This window comes from Microplitis mediator, chromosome 3 (genome assembly GCF_029852145.1).
Source record: "Microplitis mediator isolate UGA2020A chromosome 3, iyMicMedi2.1, whole genome shotgun sequence".
In the NCBI taxonomy this organism is placed as follows: Eukaryota; Metazoa; Arthropoda; class Insecta; order Hymenoptera; family Braconidae; genus Microplitis; species Microplitis mediator.
In genome coordinates, this window is record NC_079971.1 from 18,474,433 (window position 1) to 18,497,384 (window position 22,952).

The 22,952-nt window shown below is 25.4% G+C and overlaps 1 protein-coding gene across 3 annotated transcripts; it reads left to right on the plus strand.

Annotated features, from left to right (window-relative positions):
• The first annotated feature begins 1,722 nt into the window (after positions 1-1,722).
• Positions 1,723-19,806, plus strand: LOC130664804 (facilitated trehalose transporter Tret1-like). 3 transcript variants are annotated; one of them, XM_057464907.1, is made up of 7 exons: positions 1,723-1,864; positions 2,827-3,109; positions 7,490-7,619; positions 7,818-7,953; positions 11,908-12,617; positions 14,465-14,864; positions 18,812-19,806. In XM_057464907.1, the coding sequence occupies exons 2-7, from the start codon at positions 3,090-3,092 to the stop codon at positions 19,060-19,062; spliced, it is 1,647 nt and encodes a 548-aa protein (XP_057320890.1). In that variant the 5' UTR covers positions 1,723-1,864; positions 2,827-3,089; the 3' UTR covers positions 19,063-19,806. The 3 variants fall into 3 exon arrangements, with proteins under 3 accessions (XP_057320890.1, XP_057320888.1, XP_057320889.1); XM_057464905.1 differs by lacking the exon at positions 1,723-1,864 and adding an exon at positions 1,902-2,071; XM_057464906.1 differs by lacking the exon at positions 1,723-1,864 and adding an exon at positions 2,081-2,220.
• Positions 19,807-22,952: the final 3,146 nt, after the last annotated feature.

Here is a 22,952-nt window from a genome sequence, read left to right on the forward strand (position 1 = left end):
ATACATTAACGTAACAGTTTCGTGTTATATATATGTATATAAATATATACATCGAAATGCAGTGATAAACGATCACTATACCACAGTATGGACCTCACACATATATATATATATATATATATGCATACCTATATATGACTTGTTATTGTATTTTTACAACATTCTCTTCTATGAGTTAGTGACGTTGCTAAACGTTCCTGGAATGATTACCGGCCGGCTTCCTTCCGATCGATAAACTCATGGACTATCACGCTACTATTTTATATTACGTCAACTTAATATAAAATCTCATTTATTTTTTTTCTTAGTAATATTAATCTATTATGTGGTTTCAAATATAGTAAACAAAATTCCCCTGATACTGGAGCTTAGCCGACTAATAATTTTTGAATTTTTTTAAAAGCGATAAATTACAAAAAAAAAATATTTAAAAAAATTTCACCTTTAGTTTTTTTAATTTTTGACGTGAATATTTTTAATTTTTTCTAAACATCAAAAAATTGTTAATTGTTGCCTTATTTTAAAATCACAAAAATTTTCATGATACTGAAATTAGCCGTCTAATAATTTTTTGATTTTTTTTTAAGTGATAAATTACAAAAAAAAAAATATTAAAAAAAAATGCACCTTTAGTTTTTTAAATTTTTGACCTGTGCATATTTTTTGTTTTTTCTAAACATCAAAAAATAGTTAATTGTTGCCTTACTTCAAATTCACAAAAATTTTCATGATACTGAAATTAGCCGTCTAATAATTTTTTGATTTTTTTTTAAGTGATAAATTACAAAAAAAAAATATTTAAAAAAAAAGCACCTTTAGTTTTTTAAATTTTTGACCTGTGCATATTTTTTGTTTTTTCTAAACATCAAAAAATAGTTAATTGTTGCCTTACTTCAAATTCACAAAAATTTTCATGATACTGAAATTAGCCGTCTAATAATTTTTGGATTTTTTTAAAAACGATTATAAAAACAAATATTTAGAAAAATTGCACCTTCAGTTTTTTAAATTTTTGACGTGCATATTTTTAGTTTTTTTTTTAAACTGTTTTATAGACAGCAAAACCCGAAAATTTTTAAATGTCTCCAGAACGAAATTTTCTTAATAAATGAAAAATTCAATTATAAACAATTAAAGTTATGGCTCAATAATTAATTGCACTTAATTGATTAATAGTTGGGTTCAAAAATAGTCTAATAAATGACAGATTAAAATTGTTATAAATTAATATTATATTAAATGTATATTAATAATTTAAATTAAAGGTCAATTGAGAAATAAAAACTTGGGGATGTTTCTTAATCCGTTAATACAAAGTGAGTGGAAATTGGTCCTTGGTACTTTTTTTTCTTATTAATACTCAAGTGTAGATATGGTAATTAAGGTTTTCTTTAATTTTACAATTATAAATATTACACTTTTTTTTTTTTAAGCCGCAGCAATTAAATGATTAGTCATATTGTTAACTTCAATAATAGTTAATATTTAGTGGTCAGTTAATCGTTTAAATTATATTGCACACGCTCTTCTACTTGACTTTTGCTGATGTAATTATTGCACAGTAGAACTATATATATATATATATATGTATATATATTGATATGTATAGTGTAGAAGTAGTTTGCGTATATCACACTAGTTGAAGAATCTATACCGAGCAAGATCACTCTACTATGAGTAGGTTTTGAGCCGTTTCTATACTTATTTATATATAGGTCCGTCTACAAATACTGATAAATATATTTAAACATTTATATCCATATATAAATAGTATTATACATACATTCATTTATACCTAGAGTTTATTATATCTGTTTTATATTATATATATCATAGTTCATCCATGTTCGCTATTCTACCAGATGTAAGTAACGTTTTAAGTGGAGTCTTTGCACTTCTACATGTGCGTGTGTGTTAAAGTCACGTCATATGGTTTTTAAATGTTAGTTCGCTTTCTGTGGTGGGTTCTTAGTTTTCTTGGTCTGGGTCTTTACCAGTGTCTTTACTTTACGTTTATTATACTACGGACTACGGGTTTAGATTCAGTCGCATTTAGTCGTGAGTCAGTGAGGTTTGTTATATTTTGTGATATTGTTTGGTGCGACTTTTGACTTTCTTTTGGCTAAATAAATTCTTTTATGTATAAATATATAAATTTTTTTTTTTTTTTTCGATACTCCAATCACTAGTTTAAATTTTTAGTACTGAAACTTTTGAAATGTAGGTTAATTTTTTTAAATTTAATTTTAAAATTATTTTGAATTTTTTTATTTTATATTTAAAATTTTTATATCAGTGTAATATAAGTTATTATTTAAATTTATAATTTGTTAAGTTTATTTATAACTTATTGATATGATTTATATTTATTGATAATTTTTGAATGTTTGTAATTTATTTCATTGTTTAAGTCATCAATAAATATAAAGATTAAATTTTTGTTTTGTTTTAATTTATTTTATAATGTAATTAAATATAAAGCCAATTTTTTTTTTATTTTTAATTTAAAATAACTCACTCTCATATATTTATAAATATTTCAAGGGTAAATTTCATATATATTTTACTATTGTCATTGTTATTAATATAGTTCTTGAATATATTCATTATATAAATATATATATATATATATGTAATATTTAATTTTCATAATGAATGATTTCTTATCATTTTGTTATTCAATGCATGTAAAACGTTAATTATAATTTATACCTTTATTGAAATTATTTATTGATTAATAAATCATATTTTTACTCAATTTAATTTTTTTTTTTATGCAAAATTACGAAATCACCCAGTAATTAATTTTTTTTTCTTTGCTTACAGAAATATTAAATAATGATAATTACTGATTCGTTTCGTCGAAGAGTTGACGTCAAACTAGTGCCTTAAAAAAATAATAATAATTAAGTAGGAAGTAATTAAATTACAAGATAATAAGTGGACTGTACCCGTTTACTATTATTTTTAATTTCGATGACAAAATTTATTAAGTGATCAGACGTTTCACACTCATCTTCCTTTTACTTAATTTTTTTTTTAAATATCAGTATTTTAAACTTGGCTGTGAAAATATATTAATTACAACAATGGATCCATACTCATTAAGGTAAGATTTACGTAATTTATTAAATAATTTATATTTATATTTTTTAGTCTTTCAATTACTATGCATGTTTTTATATATTATTTATTGCATAAGGTTTTACTACAAGTACTTATTATATCGTTACCATGTCTACTTATAAACGTACATTGTAATAAGTTTAATTAAAAATATATATATATATATACATTAGGGTGCGTCATTTCGGAGCAGCATTTTTTTTAATTGTATCCGGAAAAAATCATAGTTCAACACAATAAAAAAAAAATTTTCGCGTAAGAAAAAAAATTCTATGTCGATTACAGACCTAGCTCATTGAAAAATTCGATTTCCCATTTAAATAACACGGGAAAATTTTTTTTTTAACTTTAAGTATTTTTAACTCGTTAACAAATCAATAGATCAAATAGACTAATACATATTTTTGTAAGAAATTAAACGCTCTACAAAAGAGGTCTTTAATGATTTTTTGATAAATCCATCTGTTCAAAAGTTATTAAAGCTCGGAGTAAAGTTGGAGATCTTTTTACTTTTCCGGCGAACTTATCAGACTTATCACACAATGTTATAAGGTATTTTTTGTTGATAATTTTATTCTCTACAAATTATTATCAGTAAAGTTTTTTCAAATTCCGCATTGTTTTCTAGTTATTTCCATTTTAATGTCGATCTTGAAATCGATCAGAACACTACTTTTTTGAGAGCTTGAAATTAAAATGAAAATAAACAGAAAACAATGCGGAATTTGAAAAAACTTTACTGATAATAATTTGTAGAAAATAAAATTGTCAGCAAAAAAGATCCTATAACATTTTGTGATAAGTCTGATAGTTTCGTCGGAAAAGTAAAAAGATCTCCAACTTTACTCCGAGCTCTAATAACTTTTGAACAGATGGATTTATCAAAAAATGATAAGACCTCTTTTGTGGAGCGTTCAATTTCTTACAAAAATATGTATTAGTCTATTCGATCTATTGATTTGTTAACGAATTAAAAATACTTAAAGTTAAAAAAAAAAATTTCCCGTGTTATTTAAATGGGAAATCGAATTTTTCAATGAGCTAGGTCTATAATCGACATAGAATTTTTTTTCTTGTGCGAAAATTTTTTTTTTTGTGTTGAACTATGATTTTTTCCACATGCACTTAAAAAAAAATAATGTTGCTCCGAAATGACGCACCCTGATGTACATATAGAAAGATATATATCATTATAGTAAAATATTTTTTATGAGTTTTTCAAATCTATAATTAATTTTATTTATTAAATTTATAAAAAAGACAATTTTAAATGACGATGCTGAAAGTAGCAGACATCAGACAATCATAAATTTTAAATAAACAAATAAATTAATAAAATAATGAAATTTAAAAAAATTCGCGGACTAATTTTTCATTGATTTAAATACGCATTTTTTAATTTTTATCCTACTCACATTTTATTTATTTATTCAAAAATTTAAAAAAATTTTTCGATCGTAAAGCACGCTCTGATGCTTCGCATCATGAGTCGTGCAAAATTGACACTTGACAGTTACATTCACACTCATAAAAAATATTATTTATTTTCAATAAACAAAATAAATATTGACAGGTAAAAATAAAAAAAAAAGGTATGGGAAGAATTTTAAAAAATTCTCTTGTAGATTTTTATTTAATTTTTATAATTACAATTAACTTGGTAATTAGAAACAATAAAATTTTTAATTGTCGGATACTTACAGCATCGTTTTCAATTATTGAGAAATTAGCAGACAATTAACAATTTTCGGATTTTTTTTTCAACAATTCAATGACAAAAAAACATTAACTAAGAATATGCAGATGTAAAAAATTTTAAAAATCATGGCCGCAATTTTTTTAAATATTTTTTTTTTTTAATCGTTTTGAAAAAAATCCAAAAATTGTTAGACGTCGGCTTTCAGCGGCATTTCCTAAAATACTTATAGGAAAAACTTCAAAAAATCTTTTTGTGTGAATTATAAAAATTGTATTTTACTTACAACTAATTAATTAATAAAAACTAAAAAATTGTTTGATGTCTGCTACTTGCAGTATCATTCATTTTTGGTGATAAATATCGGCTTTACAAATTTTTATGCTTTTTAATTGTAACTAAAATGTAAATCCTTAATATATTATAATATCTCAGATAAATTTTATTTTAAAAATTCAAATAAATCTAATTTTTTAAATATTTTAATAAATTTTCTATTCGCTAAAGAAAATACTAAAAAAAATCGAACAGTTAATAAGTTAATATAAAAAATAAGTGATAATAATAATTTTTTTTTTGGAGAATATTAAAATTTCTTTATTACAAAAATAAAAACTTAATTAAAATTTAATTATGTAAATAAATTTTAATTAATGTATGAGTAACAGATAATATTTGTTATAAATCTAATAGGAAAATAATGTTTAAGTAATAAAATAGTTGATTCATTAGTGATAATATGTCAAGAATTTACTTATATTTTTTCGTAATATATATATAAAGAATTTATAAATTTTTTGTTGACACAATCGTTCGCAATTTTATTTGTTACACCAATGTATATCATTTGACTCACATATGAATTTTTAAATCGTGAATCGATGATGATAAGTCACGATCTATTACATACACATACATATACACAAGTATAAATGTTTATATATTTTCATATAGATAGCAATACATATGTACAGTTATCTATGTATATAAATTTATCCATAAACATATTTGTATTGAAGTTCGAGGTTACATCAAACTATTATTTTGCCGAGGTCATTGTTGACCGTTATCGCGAAAAACTAACAGATAAAATATTTTTTTAATAATTTTATTTACGCAAAAAAAATAATTAATTAAATAATACATTTTTTTTTTGCAAATAAAATAAAAAAAATCTTTTTTATTTATTGATTAAAATTTAATTTATTATAATTTTTTATTAATTATAAAAAAAAATTTTTTTTTTTTAATTTTTTTAAGCAAAAAAAAAGTAAAGCAGTAAAAAAATTTTTCAATTTCTGCGAAATATTATTCTTGATTTGTCAGCTTGTTTAAGGATTAAATGAAGATGATGATACGTTGAGGACGTTTGTTGCAAAACGATTACGGTCATTTAATCTGACACATGATATGCTATATTTATTCACATATATGTCTATATAATCGCTTGTATACAATACAATACCCCAATGCATCTATTCTGCACGTGAATTTTATTGTAAAAAATTTTTTTTTTCTTTTAATGATTCCCACTAATACTTTTATCATCATATTTTATTGAGTTTATTATATTTATTATCATGATTAAAGTAGTTTGTAATTTTTAAATAAACCTCAAGATTAATAGATAAGTAGATTTTTAGTTTATAAACAACTTGAATGAATTTTATATAGATTACAAATTCAAGGTGTTCTTTTTTGATTAATGATAAAAATAGAAATTTTCTGTGTATTTACAGATTAATTTAATTAAGTGCAATTATTTTTTATCTAATAAATAAAACAATTTTTTTATTACTATTTATAAAACAGGTTTTTTTTTCAAAGCTAGGGCTCAAAATCATACTTTTAAATTTACATATAAATAACACATATATCATATTTTATATATATTTATTAATCAGTAAAGTTTCTTTATTGAATATTATATTGATAAAAAAGTCTTGTTAATTATTTTTAATAGCAATAATAAAAAGTATAAAAAAACAATAAATAAATATAAGTGTGAATGTAGCAGACATCAGACACTTATTTATTAAAAATGCAATTATTAATTTTTTAATTTTTTAAAAATTTTATTTTATTAATTACTTACTCTATTTATTAATAATTTAAATTTGTCTGATGTCTGCTACATTCACACTCATAAAATAAATAATGATTAAAAAAATAAAATTGATTTATTAATAAAATTTTTTGTCAATTTATTTTACTTGACAATAAAATATATTTTATTATTAAAATCTCTTTATCGATGATTCTGTGATGTTTTATTAATGAGACAATTTATTAATGATAATAATAATAAATAAATAAATAAATTTGTTTACAATTGATATTAAATGACAAATGTATTTTCTTTATTATTCTATTTGTATGTTGAGGACACTTGTTCATTTGTACTTTGGACCTAACTCAATGTATAGCAAGCTAATCGTTTGCTGTCAATATAGTAATAGCTACAAATTAACATACGATTGTTAATAAAAATAACTATTGTTTATTATAAATTATTTCAAAATAAATAAATGAATTATTTAAATTGACTTCTTTTTTTTATTTCTTTAAAAAAATTTAACAAATCCATTTTTTTTTTTCGTCATTGATAATTAATTTAATTGTGAAAAAATTTAATAAATAAACTTTTTTTTTTCTTTTTTATTGCAGTGTTGAACGTGAGGCCTCGAAAAATATCGAAGAGAATGAAAGAGAGTGCTTCAAGGATGCTATTGTATCCAGTAGAAGTCTCAACAAAGGCTATGTCGAACGGACACAACTTAAGAATGCAATACCTGAGGTAAAAATTTTATTTTTTACAGGTATACATTTTTTTTTATACCTAGGAAATTCTTTAACAATAGGACAAGATGAATTTTTTTTTCTACTTGTAACAAGGAAATGATTTTCAATCAGATAAATAGATAAACTGATGAATGTTATTGTTATAATTATTTATGTGTTTTAACTTAAAAACCACTTTTTTTTTCTTTTAAAGATTGCTGCCTGTATTTTGACGACATCTTTTCATATTGTCGTTGGATTAAGTATGGCTTATTCAGCTATTTTAATTCCTCGTTTAGAAGAGGGAACTTTAGGTAGTCCAGCTACAAAAATGGAAACTTCATGGACAGGTAATTCAAAAATTTAAAAAAATTTCTCATTAAACAAATTTCGTTTTTAGTTGAAAGAACTAAAAAAAAGTGCTTGAGTTGAACTCGTCCTATTTTGAATTGTAAAAATATTTTTTGATAATTTTTCCTGAAAAATTTTTTTGCATATCGCTCGACGTTGGATTAATGAAAAATTAAAAAGTCTAATCCAAATTTTTCATGCCCACCGAAAATTGTCACTCATTATTTACTTCAAATTAAAGTTTTGCAATAATTTATGTTTTATTTTTCATCATCTTGTTAAATCAGCAACTAAAATATATATATATTGAGAAATTGACAGCCCAGAATAAATCACAATACATAATCTATGATAATTCATACATGTTCCATATAAATCATTTATGATCAGTTGTAAGTATTTACAATCTGAGTAAAAAACAACCCAGGTCAAAAAAAAAAACTTGCTTTGGAGTGGCTTTGACTTCATTCTTTCTGAAGTTTTTAGTTCATCGATGTATCCTATAGATAACATCTCGTTTTTTATATTTTTTTAGACTTTTTTTTTATTTATTTAACATGATGTTGGCTAAACTTCTCAAGTCATCTAGTTGACTTGCTAAGTAAGTAAAAATCACTCCAGGCTTATTTTTTTTTCTTGACTCAAAAAAAGAATAAGTCAAAAGAAAGTCATATTTTTTGGAGTAAAATTAATCTTCTCAACTTTATTATTTAAAAAATTATCATTAAATATTTAAAGATTTCATAGGTTTAAAAATTTGATAATTTATTAAAATATTGTTTGTTAATCATTTTTTATTCATTGAATAGAATTTAATGCAAACAACTCACGATTTGTTATATTCAGCTTTGAATATTTTTCTAAACTTTTTGTATTTACACCGTAGAAACTTTCTGAAGTAAACGGCGATTTAATCCTGAGTGAATGCGGAGCCGATGATTATTATTTATTTAATCCCTTTGGAGTGAAATTTATTCCGAAAGAGAGTTTATTTTAACATTCAAATTCCGGATTAGAGCGGATGCAGATTAAAATAAAATTCATAATATCACTTCGAAATCATGACATTTAGGTCAACGTCACTGATGTATGACTTAAATTTGACTTTTTAACTTAAATCAATACTAAGTAAGTCAACTTAATTACAAGCAAGTCATTTTTTTTTAACCTGGGAACCTTTTCTAAATGATCATCTACAAACAAATATGAAACTCATGGATCATATACACAGAAAAAAAAAGATTTCTTGATACAAGAAAATTTTCCTCGTTCCAAAAAAATTTTCGTTTTTAATTCATAATGCAAAAAATTATTTAGGGCAAATAAAATTTTTCTTGGAGCGAGTAAACATTTTTAGTGCCAAGAAGTTGAATTTTTTGTGTATAATTGAATTTTATATTCCAGCTTTTTTTCTTAAATTATGAGAGCTGTTCGTAAAATCAAAGAGAAAAAATACATTAAGTTAATGGAATCACCTTTGACTTTTTACAATAAAGTTTAATGGTTTCTACATGCTGAAAAAAAGTAATAAGTTATGGGAACCATTCCTATAATATATAGGGTTCTTTCCTATATATAATGGGAAGCATTCCTATAATTATAGGAAATGATTTCTTAGCGTAAGAAATTTTTTTTCGCCTCAAAAAAATTTTTTTTGTCCTAAGAAAATTTTCGTTTTCAATTCATAAAGCAAAAAATTTCTTGGAGCAAGTAAAAATTTTAATGGGGCGAGTCAACCCGAAACCATTAAGTTATGAAACATATCAGTTATTTACTATGCTAATTTATATAATTTGGATTTATCTTGATTTTTAATGTTTATTTTGAACATCTGTTATCTTTAAGCCTTTTATCTCCAGCTTAATAACACTAATAGCTAAGTAACTATTTAATTTGGATTAAATTTAAGCTTTTATAGGCATAATCTTCTTATATTTGAGAAAAAAAATAATAACAAACATCATTTAAAACAAAAAATGAATTTCCGAACTTTTTTTTATAGTCTAGACGTTATATTACCTTTCCGTATATATTTTGAGCGCTTCGGCTAAAATAAGGTTTTTTTTTGTGTATTTTGACCGGTAGAATCTGAATATCGCATTTTTTTTTTTTTTTTTTTTGAAAATCCGGGAAATCAATTGTTTAAACAATTTAAATTATTAAACAGTTTAAATTATTTGAAAAATGTTTTTTTGGGAATCAGATATTTGTTTTTTTAGATATTTTGAGCAATTTAAAAACGAAAGTTACTTTTATAAAATTTCGCTAAACTTAATAGTTTTTGAGTTATGAATTTTTGAACATCGAAAAAATTCGAGTTTCATAAATTTTGAGCGTTAATAAAATAAACAAAAATTAATTAATTTATGACTTTATACACATTATCGGAACTGGCATTATTTCTACTTTCTATTTATGCTATCATAATGCCAAAAATATAAATTTATTGTTCTCAAAAAAGCATTTGTAGTTTCACACTAGTTAGAAATGACCCGCTACACGGAAAGAAAATTATGGGAATGGTTCGAGGAACAGCACCCATACAAATTATGGTAACCATTCCTATCTATATAGTTTTCATTCCTATACGATATGGGAATAGTTTATATGTAATTATGGTAATAGTTCCTATATCATTATGGTAAACATTACAATATATTATGGTCATGATTACCATAATATTATAGTAACCATTGCCATGCAATATGGCAATGACGACTTTATATTATGGTAATGATTCCCATAATACAAGGAATTTCTGAATGTTATCGTAACTTGTACCATAATAGTATGGGAACAATTATCATAGTAGTATGGGAACGATTACCATAATATTATGGAAATGATTACTATAATTTATAGGGTTTATTCCCATTCGCGGCAATTAACCGTTACAATTTGAATATAGGATCTATTCCTATGTGATAAATCATTACCATAATTCAGTTATCATACGATATCAGAACTATTACCATAATCATAGGAATTGTTCCCATAGTTATGGTAACTTCTCTCAGAAATTATCGGTATGTAGCGTATACCTCATAATTACTAGTAATTATTACCATAACGATATGGGTTGATATTTTATAAGAAATAATAGACTTTAATTCTTTAAAAAACGTCAAAATGAATTAGAATTTCTCAGAGAATATCTTATAAATTATTTACCTAATTTCTGATTAATTCTGATGAAAAATTTTTTATAAGAATTTATTGATATGTTCATACAGAGTTACAGTGCCCCCCCCCCCCCCCCCCTAAGATATCATTTCTCCTCATTTTACTACCATTTCCCCTCAATTCAGTTTCCCCACTACACTCTATAGAATTTACTTGCGCATGCGCTTGAGCCCCTACTATAAGTCAGCTGTTTACATACACATAGATATGCTTATAGATAGTAAGACTGCGCATGCTTCTATTCTTAATAGCTCCACTTTTTAAGAGTGGAAGGGGTATCTCTCTGAGATATTTTTCCTGGAACCAGAGCCCCGAGTCTGATATCTTAAGGGGGGAGCACTGTACATCAAAATTTTTTACAAGCAAAAATAGGGCGAACCTCACTTATGCACTTGAGTTATTACATTTTGATTAACACAAATTTTCACCATACCTGCGCCAAAAGTTTAAATTCCTGCTCCGTTCAGAGAAAAAAAAGTCGTTCTTTCCTTTCCTTAACGAGAAGACAAATGATAAAAGCTAGCGCATGCGCCATTCTTCCCACAAAATCAGGCAAAAATTCAAACTGTGCAGATTTGGTGAAAAATTGTATACACACCACAGATGAAAGTAAGACACCTTAAGCTCGGGTAGGCAATTATACACGTGGGTTTGAATGTCCTGCTTTCCTCTCTTGGTGTGTAATATACTATTAAAATTGTTAAAAAAACATGACTAATTTAAGTTATTATTTAATAAATTGTTTAAAATATGAATAATTTAATTTACAGCTAGTATAATTGTGGTAGCTGTACCAATAGGTTCTTTAATAGTTGGTTTTTTAATGGAAGCGTTTGGTCGTGTTCGAACTCTTCAATTAGGTGCCATACCTTGTATAATAGGTTGGATTCTAATAGCAACAGCCCAAAATATCCCTATGATATTGGTTGGACGTTTCTTAACAGGATTAGCCATAGCAACGTCAACCTCACCTTCAATAGTTTATATAACAGAAGTAGCAACTCCAGATCTTCGTGGTTCATTAATGTCATTTGGTCCCACATTAGCATCATTTGGAATGTTATTGTCATACTTAAAAGGTGCTTATTTACCATGGAGACTGGTGGCATGGTTGGCAACTATTTATGCAGTAGTACCAATATTTTTAGTACAATTTTTTGTACCGGAATCCCCGGTCTGGCTAGTATCAAAAGGCCGTATTGATGAAGCTAAAAAATCTCTTGAGAGAATTTATAAATCTGAAGAAAAAGGATTTGGGAAAGTGTCACCAGCAGAACAAGCATTTACAACTATTATGAAAGAAAATGAAATAAAATTAAGTGAACAAAGAAGAAGTAAACGTGGTAGTACATCAACAAAACTTCGTGCTTTCTTAAAACCAACTGGATGGAAACCTATGTTTATTCTTTTCCTTTTCTTTTTGTTCCAACAATTTTCTGGTATTTACATCACCTTGTTTTACGCTGTTACATGGTTCCAGGTGTGTAATTGTTTCATTTTTATTTTAAACCCAATCTTAGTCACACAGAAAAAAAGAATCTTTTGGCGCAAGAAATATTTTGCGCTTGGAAATGAAGACAAAAATTTTTTTATCTCCCCATGAAAATTTTTGTTTTAAATTCCTGATGCAAATAATTTCTTGGGACAAGCAAACAATTTCTTGCGCCAAAAAATTGTGGTTTTCTACATTGCGGAATTCCCTACTTTTTGAATATGTCCAATAATTTTTGATTGACATAATGTAATAAAATTTGAATAATTAATTTTGAAAAAATTAAAGCAAAGTTGGAAAAACGAAAACGTGGTTACAATTTAGACAGGATATAGATTTAAAAAAAAAAATTTAACTCTATTTGTTTTAAATTAAAAAATTTTAAATTCCGAATTATAATCCCGGCATAAAGATTTTTCTGAAATTTATTGATCAAATTTCTTAAAACAGGTAATTAAAAAAAAATTGAGTCATTTTTTTTTTTTTTCAAATCTATACTTTAGCGAAATTACAACCACGTTATTATTCTTTCGACTACTGCTTTAATTTTCTTTTAATTAATTGATTAAATTTTAAGTCAATTATTATAATTTAAGGTCATTGGATAAACCAAAAAAATTAGGGGGGGGGGGTTGCATAAGAATACTTTAGTTTTACATACTGAGAAAAAAAATTACTTTTTATAAAAAAAAATAAATTCTCAATTGAAAAAATTTATTTATTGCAGATTTGCAATAAAGTTTTTTTTTGGCTGAAAGAATTACAAACTAATTGGTAGTAATTTTTTTTTTTTTTTTTTACTTATTACAAAATAAATTAATAAATTCTCTTATTGAAACTTACATGATGGATAAAAAGTTTATTGTCAACGGATATTTGAAATATTGATAAAAGAATTTTCTTCAATAATATTTTATTTCATAGCAATTGATAACTTTAATCAATTTTTAGATATAAAAAAAATATCATAACATGCAATAAATTAATGATTAATAAAATCATAGAGGTATAAAGAGTGTGATAATAATATAAAAATAAGTATTTTTAAATTTAATTATTTAAAAAATACATGAAATTAATAAAAACATCTCGTCTTATCAGTTCTGGACACCCTCGGAAAGTGGCCCCACAATGCTCAGAACATTAAATCTTGTCTTCATAACTTAAGACCGTATAAAAATTTATTAGCTAAATTATAGTCAATATTTTGTTCATATCTTAAAAGAAAAATTCAAATTATCAAGATTATTAAATAAAAACACAATAACTTTCCGAAAGTTTGATAATTTGCAATTTTCTTAGCGGGAAGTTTACAAAATGCCTGATTCAATTTTTCGGATTATAATTTTAAAAACCAATTCGTAATTCAAATTTTGAGATTATTAATTTAAAAATAAATCCCCAATTCACATTTTTGATTATAATTTTTAAAAATAATCCGTAATTCATATTTTGAAATTATTATAATTTCAAAATATAATTCGTAATAGAAATTCTGAGATTACTAATTGAAAAAAAAAAAAAAAAAAAAAAAAGTCACAATGAAAATGTCGGGATTATTAAATGAAAAAAGTATTCCGTAGTAAAAATGTCAAGATCATAAAGTAAAAAAAAAAAAAGAAATTATAATTCCGTAATAATACATTGTGAAAAGTAATGGATTACTTGCAACACTGATTTTTACCCCATTATTAAAATTTTAAATGACTTAATTCCTTGGATAAAAAATGTATTTGTTCTATAAAAGTAATTTTTATTCTCAGTGTATGTAAACTAATATCGAACTTTTTTTTGTTTGCTATAAATAAATAATAATTTGAAATATATTTTTTTAGGAAGTCAAATCTGGTGTCGATGAATATGTAGCATCTATTTTAGTCGGTCTCACGCGTTTCTTATGTTCAATGGTCAATACATGGCTTTTGAGACGATACAAAAGACGTCCACTCTGTATAATTTCAGCTTTAGGAATGGCTATTTGTATGTCAATATCGGGGTATTTTACATTACAAATTAAAAATGGCAGTACCAGCGGTAACTGGGTACCCGTATTAGGTCTCCTGCTTTATGTCTGTACTTCGATGATTGGAATGCTTACTATTCCATGGACAATGACCGCTGAATTATTTCCATCAGAAATTCGTGGGATCGCACAATCTTTCAGTTATGCAATGGCTAATGCTCTGATGTTTGCAGCAGTTCAAAGTTATCGAGATTTATCAGCATTATTAGGAGGTTTGTACAACTTGCATTTATTTATTATTAGAATAGATAATGTTTTTTATATTATCTTTACTTTGCTACTACATTGCCTTGGTAATAGTAATTCAAAGTTTTGTCAATAATTCGAAGGGGCGGGAATACCCGCATTTTCTAAGATCCGACTAGAAAATATTCATTTTATGTTCAAGTTGAAAATAAAATATGAACTGTTCATTAAATGGTATTTTGATTAATTTTTAAAAACTTGAAGCAATTTTTAAAAATTATTTTCTCTCGATAGTATTTTTTTTCTATTTTAAATAAAACTTGACATCTGAACTTTAATTTAAAAAAATCGGTCTATCGGTTGACCCTGCAGGCCAGCCCTAAAACTGCCCGCTGTTTTCGAGCTTCTTGAGCTTGAAAAAATTGATATGAATACTAGGGTGGGTTGAAAAAAAACTTTTCTTTTGTTTTTCTTAGCATGGGGATAGAATCTGTACCTTATAAAAAAAAAAAATTTTTTAAGAAAAAAAAAATTTTTTTACTCAACATTTTGAAGTGGCCCACTCTTTTTTAAAATAAATAATTGATCAAACGAGGTAGTCCAAACGAAACAAACGACATGGTGTTCTAGAATCTGTGGGGTGTCCCCGTGAAAGCTAATTGAAAGTCAGAAGTTGAAAAAATTTTTTTCCTATTAGTCTAGTCGACAAGTTGAAAATGGTCCAAAATAGAGATACTGCTCTTAAAATTAGGTGCGATAGCTCATTGGATCCGGAATGACGCCTAGAAAAATGTCCTAAAAGTGTGTATTAGCACGTAAAAAATTGCAAAAGTTATAAACAATTAAAGACGAAAAAAAGAAGGCATTTCGTTTTTTGCCAATATTTCATAGACTATTAATATTTAAGAATTCTTACAAAAAGATTCTTAAAGAGGAGGAAATTTCCAATAAAAAACTCCGACTCCCCGGATTTCTATCTCCATTATTTATAATTTTAATTTAACGCTGAAAATGGGTCTCCACGCGACATTTTTAGGTTGCGCGCGCGGCGTCAAAAGCGAGTAGGACACATTAATTAATTTATTTGAGGTATTAAATATTTTTTTTTTAATTATTAAAAAATTATGGTGTATTCTGAACGCTTTAAATAATTTATTCCCGTTGGAAATTTTACTTAAAGTTACTTTTCCAACAAGTTGAACGATTGTTAACTAACGAAATTTTCTCGAACTTACGTCTTCATTATAAATGAAAAAAAATGTTTAAATAATTGTCGTATAAATTTTTCGCTTTGTGGAGCCTTTCTTACATACATACTCAACAAGATCACGCCATAAAAGTTTGAAAAATATTCATACTTTGTTTATAATAATTTTTCTACTTGAACAAAAACTAAAAAATCCAAGTAATGAACTTAAAAAAATTTTTTTTTTTCTTAATCATCATATTATCGTTTTTTTATTGATACAAGATATTAATTGCATTGCAAAAAAAATTTTTTCCACTATTTGTTGATAAATTTTTTATAAACAAATTGATTAATTCAATATTTTTTCAAAATTTTTTTTCACTAATTTATTACACAGCAAATATAATGATTTTTAAAAAAAAAATTTTTCCTTAATAACAATTTTTATTTGTTTATAATCGTTTTTTTTATATTTCTATTATTTAAATAATTAGTTAAGTAATTATTTTGTATCTAAAAATCATAATTGACAGTCCTCTATAAAGTAACAAAAAAAAATTTTTTTTTTATCAACAATTCCATTGTTTATTAACTTACCAATTTGTTATAAACAAATTTTTAACTTTGTTATATTTTTTTTCTGAAACTTCTAAAAATAACAAAAACAACCACATATAACAAAGTATAGAAACAATTTTTTTCAATTTTTTATTGTACTTTTAAAAAACACGTGCTACAAAAGTTGCAACGGCTGCTTCATTTATCTAATAAAAAACTAATATAACGTTTAAACTATTAGGGATACGAAAATAAACATTCAGGACAATTTTATAAAGGATTAAACGATCTTTCAAATGAGCTATTAAAAAATTTTTTAGTCATTGCCAATCTATTGTTATGCGCATTTGTTTATAACAACAAATATTTTTTTCGATGTTTGTTGAAGTCTCGTGGTTTCTAACTAGTAAGAGAACCGTAAAACAGAAAAAACGGCATTTAACTTTTTACAAAATGCATAACAATAGATTGGCAATGACTAAAAAATTTTTTAAAGCGTTCAGAATACACCATAATTTTTTAATAATTAAAAAAAAAATATTTAATACCTCAAATAAATTAATTAATGTGTCCTACTCGCTTTTGACGCCGCGCGCGCAACCTAAAAATGTCGCGCGGAGACCCATTTTCAGCGTTAAATTAAAATTATAAATAATGGAGATAGAAATCCGGGGAGTCGGAGTTTTTTATTGGAAATTTCCTCCTCTTTAAGAATCTTTTTGTAAGAATTCTTAAATATTAATAGTCTATGAAATATTGGCAAAAAACGAAATGCCTTCATTTTTTCGTCTTTAATTGTTTATAACTTTTGCAATTTTTTACGTGCTAATACACACTTTTAGGACATTTTTCTAGGCGTCATTCCGGATCCAATGAGCTATCGCACCTAATTTTAAGAGCAGTATCTCTATTTTGGACCATTTTCAACTTGTCGACTAGACTATATTGTTTTTGTAATTTAAGTAAAAAATCCAAATATGAAAAGCATTTTCTTTTGAATTAAAATGAAAGTGAAGTAGAAAAAAATCACATTCGACAATTATTAGATGTTTTCCACGATTTTGGACAAAAAAAAATTTTTTTCGTTGGAACTACCCCGTTTAATCAATTATTTATTTAAAAAACGAGTGGGCCACCTCAAAATGTTGAAAAAAAAATTTTTTTTTTTTTATAAGGTACAAATTCTACCCCCATGCTAAGAAAAACGAAAAAAAAGTTTTTTTTCAACCCACCCTAATGAATACATTTTCGAGCTCTTCGAGCTCGAAAATACTTTTGTTTGCCGTTTTTTTCGAAAAAAAATTGTATTTTGGCATTAGGTCAATTGTCGTGTTACCATACACGCGGTAGGAATGTTCTACTTTCCTTCCTTGGTGTGTAATATACTAATTTACGTATCCTTATTGGCAAGGTGCGGAGTATAGGGTGGGGACAATCGAATCGATTGTAGCGCCTGCAGTGGCCGAAGTACGCGTTAAATCGCACTTGTCTTGTGAATAGTTAAATGAAAGCAGTGTTAAAAAATAAGAACAAGTAGTTGTTGAGTTGTTAATTGCAAAAATACTGACAGAAATAGTAATTGCAAGTTTTATACATCTTCATCCATGATGTTCATCTTTGGCTAAGAATTATTACGGGGAATTTTTTAAATTACGAATTTTTAACACAAAGTATTTTTAATTATTGAGTTTTAAAATTTAAAATTACGAATAATTGAAATCACTTTAAATTCTTTACTTAATGCAAATTAATAATTTTAACTTCGAAAAAATTATAATTATTTTAGCGTATTTGTTGTTACGACTATTATTGTTGTTATTATTATTATTACAAGGTAACCTTATGTCGTTCAAAATAATATTTATTTTGCATTTATTAAAATTTTGTATACTCATTTTTTTCAGTACAATCTACTCTATATTTTTTCACCTTTCAAATGTGGTATCACAGATATATTTCGCAATCTTTAAAAATTTTTATTATTTGTTTATAAAAATTTTCCGTATTCTCTCTGTGCTTTTTGAGAATGATTTAATGCGGTCGACAGATGTCGTTTTCGTCGCGCACCCTGCCAATAGTATCCAAGTACCAAAAGGATGTATAACTTTATATGTCCTCTAGTATCTGCAACACAATATGAATATTATTTAATACTGTTATTATTATTTAAATATTGTAAAATTAATGAATTTGGGATGTATAATATTTTGATAATAATTTTTCTAGGTTCTCACGCAATTCAGTGGTTCTTTGCCGGTGTTTCTGTTGGTGCTGCAGCATTCGTTTGGCTTTTACTTCCTGAAACGCATGGTAAAAAATTATCAGAAATTGAAGAATATTTCCACAACAACTTCATCGCGGCTGGTGCTGATGCTAAAGCTCGAAAAAGACGAGCTAAGAGACGCGCAGAACAAAAAGCTCAGGCTCAAGCTAGTGTGCCATTAAATCCCAATCCAAAGAGAGCTGAACCGGTTTAGAAAAAAACAAATATTAAAATTATTTAATTTAATTTTTATTTATACTTAACATTTTTTAAAACATTGATTCATTTTTTACATTTTTTCTTTGTTAAAATCCATCATTACATTTAATGACATTTTATATTGAATGATTGATTTGAAGAAATCACGTAAGGATTTTTACTAAGAAACAAACTTTTTTTTTTTTATAAAAAAAATTTTGTTACAAAACAAATTGTAGAAAAATTTACAAATTGTTACTAATAATTGATAATTCATAAAATAAAAAAATATACAAATATAATTTATAATAATTGTGCTTTGATGAAAAAGACAAACGAAAAAATAAAAAGTATTTAAAAAAATGATAAAAGATAACAAATATATGAGAATCATTGAAGAATTTTTGAGCTTTCTGTGGGGCTTGCTAACTTTAAAAAATATTTTTTCAATTGTAATTTTTAAATATATATTTTTTAGTAATTTTATGCAAGTGGCCTTGATAAATTATATAATTTTTTTTTCTTATTATATTTATAGACAACAAAATAATAATAATAATAATAATAATAATAATAATAATAATAATAATAATAAATTATAATTACTTAATAATTTAGTAAATCGAGGGTCAAGTTTTCCAATCCGCGATTTAGTTTAATTTTAAATTAATTTGTCGTTTTTTCGTAAATCTTGAATGTGACTAAATCTCAGATTTAAAAACTGGCTCTAAGTTAGAAAATAAATTATTAAAAAAAAATATATAATATAAAAATAAAAAATTTTCGTTCTTACAATTTATTATTTTTTTTAATTTAAAAAACGAAATAAATTTTTAAAGGCTGATATGTACTCTAAAGTTCAAAAATAAAATTTTTTCATAACTATTATTACGCAACATGAAACAAGTAATTTTTTTTTTGTTACAATTTTAGCACAATGTGATTTTAATACGCAATATTTTATTGTTTTAAATATAAATACAAATAACAGTTGCCATTTTATGAAAGTAAAAGTTAATAATATAAATAAATTAATAATTTACCAAATAGATTCTGAAAAAATTGTTATCAATTTTTTGATAAATATGTATTATTGTCTATTGTATTATATTGTTTAATAAATTCATTTAATTTTAATTATAATATTTTTTATTATTCATTACCATTGTTCACCTAAATTTTTTTTTGTTCGACTCTCGTATGAAGTAGTTGTAAATCGATTTTTATTGATAAATTAACGTTGAAAAATTAAAAAAAAAAACGTGTAAAAATAGTCGTTGACTAAAGGGTGAAAAAGTGCTGAGGGGTTTGAACTTCAAAACAACCCATAATGGGAAAATTTTTTATAATTATTTTAACACATCTGAAAATATAAAAAAAATCTGGGCATCGGTTGGCCCTGCAGGCCAGCCCCAAAACTTCCCGCTGTTTTTGAGCTCAAGGAGCTCAAGGAGCTCGAAAACATCAGTATAAATACATTTTCGAGCTTGAAAACACCCTTGCTCCCCTGTTTTCTTATGAGCTTTTCAAGCTCAGAAAAGTTACGTTTTATGTTGAAATTGAGAATTCCAGAATCGAAAACAATTAATGAATGAGCGTTTTTTAAATATTTATCCACGATTATATTCAATAAAGAATATGAATTTCTTCTTGACAATATTTAGATTTTTTTTGTGACTCACTAGTAATGAAGTTGCCTAAATTTAAATTTAAACGATAAGAAAATAACAAAATTTTTTTACAGAATGTTATGTCAGAAATTGACATAAATGAATGTTTTTGTGGGTATTTAGCCCAAGCCGAAGCCTATAGACCGAAAACCCCAGAGATCTTTTATTAAGGAGGATAGGTTTATTTTAAGATTAACAAAACGATTTTTAAATTTAAATTTTTAACTATATTGTCAACTCAATTACAAAATTGTTGAGGTTTGGAGATTACGTTTCTAATAACCATGTTGGAATTAATTTTTAATTCAAATAAATTTTGATTATAATCCAAAAATAGGTGGCTAGTCAGCCGACTCTAATTTACAAAATTCAAAATTATATTTACTATTTTAATTTTAAATTACATATGTTCGAATTTTAATTTTGTAATTCTGATATAACTAGACTGAACATTTCAAACTTTCATTTAATATTTTAATTTTAAATTGCACGTACACGGAAAGAAAATTATGGCAGCGGTTCCCATAATTTTGTGAAATTTTTTCCTATACCATCATAGGAATTACGACCATAAATTATGGGAGCGGTTCCTATAATTATAGGAATAGTTCCTATAATTATGGGAATGATACCCATAACACTATAGGAATGATTCCTATAATTATAGGAATGGTTCCTATAATTTATAGGAATACTTTCTATAATATTATGGGAATGGTTCCTATAATAGTATGGGAACTATTCCCATAATGCAATTGGAATGGTTCCTATACCATTATGGGAATCATTCCCATAATATTATGGGAATAGTTCCCATACTATTATAGGAACCATTCCTATAATATTATGGGAATGGTTCCCATATTATCATGAAAAAATTATTTTAAAGAAGTGTGGTAATCACTTCTACAATACACAGAAATATTATTAAACATAAAAACAAAAATTCAAACATTGAAAAAAAAAATCGTATTTGGCAAAAAAACATTAAAATTTTTAACAAGAATTTTTTGTCAGCACAAAACATTTAAGAAAATTCAAATTTTGGGAAATTTCTACACTATTGTGCAAAAAAAAAAATTTTATGATATTATAGGGATGGTTCCCATAACATTATGGGAATAGTTACCATAATATTATAAGAATAGTTCCTATACCAATGTGGGAACCATTCCCATAATGGTATGGGAACTATTCTCATACTATTATGGGAATGGTTCCCATAATATATGGGAACCATCCCTATAGTAGTATAGGTACTATTCCCATACCATTATGGGAACCATTCCCATAATGCATAGCAAAACTTCCCATAATTTTCTTTCCGTGTATTTGAATTTTAATTTTATAATTCGAATATTCCTAAAATGATCATTTCAAAATTTTATTTAATATTTTAATTTCAAATTACACGTGTTTGAATTCTAATTTTACAATTTGGATTTTACTAAACTGAACGTTCTAAAATTTTATTTAATATTTTAAATTATACCTGGTTTTCCTGTGTGAATACATGGTGAAGTACTTATACTAGTTTAATTTATACTAACACCTTTCCTTTTCTTTTTCTTCATTGTAAAAAAAACTTGTTCACACCTTGATGATTGCAGCCAGAAGAGAGCGATAGTTTTCTTTTGTTTCTGGGCCCTAAATTTTCTTATCTGCCCCTCCAAATTTTTCACTTTGGTCGGCGCCCGCATTATTCTCCCCACTTCTAAGATTTTTCTTTGTAAATTGATCTTTTGATGTTTGTTTGACTCATTGTGTGTTTATGAATAAAAAAATTATTTCGAAAATTATAAAAAATAATCGGACGTAACAGAAAATTTCAAGAACAAAACTTGATTACCAGAAATTATGAAAGATACCTTAGATCAACAATCTATCGATACAAGATTGAAAACTTAATCCTAAGTATATTTCTCGGAGATTAATATTCGGTGAATCCATTATTCATTCGCTTTCATTATCCCATAGTGTTTTGTTTTTAATTTCTATCACAGCTAAAATAATTTATCGCAGATTTCGTTGCGTCACTTTGATCCTTAACACTTCGATCCGTCAGATAAACATTGAACGTCAATTATTTATTATTGATTCATAATATTCACGAAGTTAAAGATCAACGAGGTGGAAACAATTACGAAAATAAAAAAATGGACTCCCAAGGATGTATGATAAAATTGTTATTTTAAGTTATCAACGATCAAGTTTATCAAGAAATTGATAGTAATAT

Excerpts from the sequence above, each read along its gene's own strand:
- LOC130664804 (XM_057464907.1), top strand. The coding sequence starts at position 3,090 with ATGGATCCATACTCATTAAG. Across the intron at positions 7,620-7,817 it reads TTAAGAATGCAATACCTGAG|ATTGCTGCCTGTATTTTGAC; the intron begins GTAAAAATTTTA and ends TTTCTTTTAAAG. Across the intron at positions 12,618-14,464 it reads ACGCTGTTACATGGTTCCAG|GAAGTCAAATCTGGTGTCGA; the intron begins GTGTGTAATTGT and ends ATATTTTTTTAG.